At 43.3% G+C, this 5,373-nt stretch overlaps 1 protein-coding gene across 1 annotated transcript in view; it reads right to left on the bottom strand.

Moving 5' to 3' along the window:
• LOC108801863 (glucagon-like peptide 2 receptor) overlaps positions 1-5,373 on the bottom strand; it is a 33,665-nt gene that overhangs the window by 9,612 nt on the left and 18,680 nt on the right. The window contains exons 8-10 of the mRNA XM_018573773.1: positions 5,239-5,299; positions 3,177-3,246; positions 667-755 (exon numbers count right to left, since the gene is read on the bottom strand). Coding sequence (XP_018429275.1) covers positions 667-755; positions 3,177-3,246; positions 5,239-5,299 — 220 coding nt within the window. The remainder of the gene's footprint in view (positions 1-666; positions 756-3,176; positions 3,247-5,238; positions 5,300-5,373) is intronic.

Below are 5,373 nucleotides of genomic sequence, written 5' to 3'. Positions count from 1 at the left end.
CCCTACCTACTTCCCTCTACACACTGCCCTCCCCTACCTACTTCCCTCTACACACTGCCCTTCCCTACCTACTTCCCTCTACACACTGCCCTTCCCTACCTACTTCCCTCTACACACTGCCCTTCCCTACCTACTTCCCTCTACACACTGCCCTTCCCTACCTACTTCCCTCTACACACTGCCCTTCCCTACCTACTTCCCTCTACACACTGCCCTTCCCTACCTACTTCCCTCTACACACTGCCCTTCCCTACCTACTTCCCTCTACACACTGCCCTTCCCTACCTACTTCCCTCTACACACTGCCCTTCCCTACCTACTTCCCTCTACACACTGCCCTCCCCTACCTACTTCCCTCTACACACTGCCCTCCCCTACCTACTTCCCTACTTACTGCACAAAACCTCATTCCGTCCTATCACAGCCCGTCATTGTCATACGAATGGGTTGGACTGGTCAGATTACTGATACAAATCCTACAATCAGCACAATGTCGGCCAACAGTCCTAATACTACATCTGCCGCCACAATACCACCGGCCACTACTCCCCCGCTACCACTAGGACTGCTGTAACTATATATTAAATAAATAGAACCCAATCTATTAGTATTAATACTTCTGTTACTATTGTTGGTAATAATCGCCGATCGGTTCCTCTGACGTACCGGTACTTGTAATCGGTGAACTTCATCTGCTGGGCTTTCAGCTTCAGACGCAGAAGATGTAATATCCGGATGTGCACGATGAAGTTTACCTGCGGAGAGACGGCCGCGGTGACTTCCTGCTACATATACATCTGAACATTCCGCGCACATTGCCGTACCATGTAAGATGAAGGTGAATGATGTAGGTGAAGGTGAATGATGTAGGTGAAGGTGAATGATGTAGGTGAAGGTGAATGATGTAGATGAAGGTGAATGATGTAGATGAAGGTGAATGATGTAGATGAATGATGTAGATGTAGGTGAATGATGAAGGTAAATGATGTAGATGAAGGTGAATGATGTAGATGAATGATGTAGATGAAGGTGAATGATGTAGGTGAAGGTGAATGATGTAGATGAAGATGAATGATGTAGATGAAGATGAAGCTGAATGATGTAGATGAAGCTGAATGATGTAGATGAAGGTGAATGATGTAGATGAAGGTGAATGATGTAGATGAAGGTGAATGATGTAGGTGAAGGTGAATGATGTAGGTGAAGGTGAATGATGTAGGTGAAGGTGAATGATGTAGATGAAGATGAATGATGTAGATGTAGATGAAGGTGAATGATGTAGATGAAGGTGAATGATGTAGATGAAGCTGAATGATGTAGATGAAGGTGAATGATGTAGGTGAAGGTGAATGATGTAGGTGAAGGTGAATGATGTAGGTGAATGATGTAGGTGAATGATGTAGATGAATGATGTAGATGAAGGTGAATGATGTAGGTGAAGGTGAATGATGTAGGTGAAAGTGAATGATGTAGATGAAGATGAATGATGTAGGTGAAGGTGAATGATGTAGGTGAAGGTGAATGATGTAGATGAAGGTGAATGATGTAGATGAAGGTGAATGATGTAGGTGAAGGTGAATGAGGAAGATGAAGATGAATGATGTAGATGAAGGTGAATGATGTAGGTGAATGATGTAGATGAAGGTGAATGATGTAGGTGAATGATGTAGATGAAGGTGAATGATGTAGGTGAAGGTGAATGATGTAGGTGAAGGTGAATGAGGTAGGTGAAGGTGAATGAGGTAGATGAATGATGTAGATGAAGGTGAATGATGTAGGTGAATGATGTAGATGAAGGTGAATGATGTAGATGAAGCTGAATGATGTAGATGAAGGTGAATGATGTAGATGAAGGTGAATGATGTAGGTGAAGGTGAATTATGTAGATGAAGGTGATTCATGTAAAAGAAGGTGAATGATGTAGGTGAATGATGTAGATGAAGGTGAATGATGTAGATGAAGGTGAATGATGTAGATGAAGGTGAATGATGTAGATGAAGGTGAATGATGTAGATGAAGGTGAATGATGTAGGTGAATGATGTAGGTGAATGATGTAGATGAAGATGAATATGAAGGTGAATGATGTAGATGAAGGTCAATGATGTAGATGTAGGTGAATGATGTAGATGAAGGTGAATGATGTAAGATGAAGGTGAATGATGTAGGTGAAGGTGAATGATGTAGATGAAGGTGAATGATGTAGGTGAATTATGTAGATGAAGGTGGATGATGTAGATGAAGGTGAATGATGTAGATGAAGGTGAATGATGTAGATGAAGGTGAATGATGTAGATGTAGGTGAATGATGTAGATGAAGGTGAATGATGTAAGATGAAGGTGAATGATGTAAGATGAAGGTGAATGATGTAAGATGAAGGTGAATGATGTAAGATGAAGGTGAATGATGTAAGATGAAGGTGAATGATGTAAGATGAAGGTGAATGATGTAAGATGAAGGTGAATGATGTAGATGAAGGTGAATGATGTAGATGAAGGTGAATGATGTAGATGAAGGTGAATGATGTAAGATGAAGGTGAATGATGTAGATGAAGGTGAATGATGTAGATGAAGGTGAATGATGTAGATGAAGGTGAATGATGTAGGTTGAAGGTGAATGATGTAGATGAAGGTGAATGATGTAGATGAAGGTGAATGATGTAGATGAAGGTGAATGATGTAGGTGAAGGTGAATGATGTAGATGAAGGTGAATGATGTAGATGAAGGTGAATGATGCGGGTTATGTGGAGACCTCCATGTCTGAGCCTGGTCCGGTCTGTCTGTGTATGGCGGCTGGATTGGTCAGTTGTGTGTAACCAGCTTGTCGGCATATGATAGTGTGCATTGGCATGACGCCGGGTGTATATACATGGGCCAAGGGGGGTATTTAAACTCTGACCCCCAGAGGGTGGCTGCTCCCAATCATGTCACAATAGTGTCTGCAATGTCTGGTACACCGGGCGCCTCCTCGCAGAGCGTATGATCAGCGCGTGCCGTTCTCGATGTCTATCTGTGAATAAACCAATCATTTATGTGATGATGTCACTCCATCATGCGTTCCCCATATCTCCCTTCGTTACGTCCTGCGTATGTTCCGTGTTTGTCCCCTTTGTGTACAATGTCCTGCGTGTCTCCTGTGCACACAACATGCGTGATCTGTGAAGATGAATACTTACAAACACACAGAGAAGCATCGGCCCCTTTATAATATACCAGATCCCTGTACTGCTATTGGTCTTCCAGCACCTGGAACAACACGCAAGTTTTATATGTATTATGTACATGAAATCCAGAACCGACTTTACATGCAACACACAACCCAATGTACTAAGAGCTTCATATCACCGTATCATCAGAGAGAATTCATTTCAGGGGTCAGTTACAGAATACCAGACAGACAACAGATGACAGGGAAAGATTCACTCCAGAACTTTGTGTCTCTGCCCCTCCCACAATGGTGAGATTTCCTCCAGTAGTTTGTCTCTGCCCCTCCCACAATGGTGAGATTTCCTCCAGTAGTTTGTGTCTCTGCCCCTCCCACAATGGTGAGATTTCCTCCAGTAGTTTGTGTCTCTGCCCCTCCCACAATGGTGAGATTTCCTCCAGTAGTTTGTGTCTCTGCCCCTCCCACAATGGTGAGATTTCCTCTAGTAGTTTGTGTCTCTTTGGATTCTTTCTGCACATTTTGGTATTTTGGAGCTGTAATTGTATCTTCTGAAGATCTCGCGGCTGTTTCCATCTCTGCATCTGCAGCCCGGAATTATCCGGGTGATTTATTGGCTGCCGCTCGGCGATCAATACATTCAGTGTGTGTGTGGTGCGGAGAGATTGGACCATGAATCATCCTGCCGATGCTGTGATTGGATGATTATGGATGGCGGGGAGGACGGGAGGGATACGGAAAACCTTAATTCATTCATAAATGCGTTTTATTTCCTCTCGGAGAATAAAAGGAAAGGTTCGCTTCTGCGCCCCCGCTGGGATTTTAAATTTAAAGGGGGACTCCGAACATGAAGACTGGTTATTAGTAGGAGATTTGTAGAATCAACCAAATGCGGAGCCAACCCAATACTGAACCCTACGGACTAAGACTGGGGGGCCATTAGAGGGCGGAGCCAACCCAATACTGAATCCTACGGACTAAGACTGGGGGGCCATTAGAGGGCGGAGCCAACCCAATACTGAACCCTACGGACTAAGACTGGGGGGCCATTAGAGGGCGGAGCCAACCCAATACTGAATCCTACGGACTAAGACTGGGGGGCCATTACAGCTCATGTGCGTGTAAAGGAGTCCCAATACTTCTGGCAATATAGTGTATAAATATATATTACATAAAATACAGGTTTTCTTTTATTCATTTTTTTGCATTTTTGTTTAATGTGACATTGAATAACATCAATAAGGAAAAGCAATAAAATATAAAGAAAAAAAAAAGAATATTAATGGTTAAAATAAATAATAATAATAGTAATGTGGAGGAGGGTAAACACGGGTTATTAAGCTGAATACAGGGAAATATCGGTCACTTAGGGGTAACATAGGAACACATTTAATTTAAAATAGAACAAAAACTTGTCAGGTTACATCAACAGATATTGTATTCAGATGGAAGATCTTCTGTTTGATCTGCAGATTGATGCAAAAGGTGAAAATGTTACTTTGTATCTCTCTATCAGGAACAATGTTTCTAAACACCGCAACTCCCGGACCCAGAAAATACAGCCAGGGAAGCCACAGAGGGGCGCACTACATATTTCCTGCAATGATTTTTTGTTGGATGTGTAGTGATAATAAAGATCTATATAGAGGGATCAGGACCTCCTTCCTCCTGCTGGGGATCCCTCTAGTGATAGATCTATATAGAGGGATCAGGACCTCCTTCCCCCTTCTGGGGACCCCTCTAGTGATAGATCTATATAGAGGGATCAGGACCTCCTTCCCCCTGCTGGGGACCCCTCTAGTGATAGATCTATATAGAGGGATCAGGACCTCCTTCCTAACTCAAGTTCTGCATGCTGAGCCCTCTTATCAGCCATGTTAGGCTGGCCTGATTGCTGATAGGAAGTAGGTGTGTGCATGAAAAGATCTTCCCCTCAGGATCAGGATTTTGCCTCACTTTGTCTTCTCACAACCTCCCGGATCTTCTACTCTCCTCTATGACTAGGAAATGTATTGCTGCTGCGACTCTCTATAGACAGAAAGGAGAAGATATAAAATATGATAATGATTACTCACGTGTCATTTTCTAGATACAATCTTGCAATCGCCCACGGTACGATGAACAGGAGGGGGCACGCTGCCAAACAAAACATGGAGGTCAAAGGTGACATGAGAGTATTGATCCCCCTGCAACTCCCCCCCCCCCCCAAA

This window comes from Nanorana parkeri, unplaced genomic scaffold (genome assembly GCF_000935625.1).
Source record: "Nanorana parkeri isolate BGI_ZX_2015 unplaced genomic scaffold, ASM93562v1 scaffold2537, whole genome shotgun sequence".
NCBI classification, from domain to species: Eukaryota; Metazoa; Chordata; class Amphibia; order Anura; family Dicroglossidae; genus Nanorana; species Nanorana parkeri.
The sequence above is the reverse complement of the archived record's forward strand: the minus strand, read 5'-3'. Positions and strand labels throughout refer to the sequence as shown.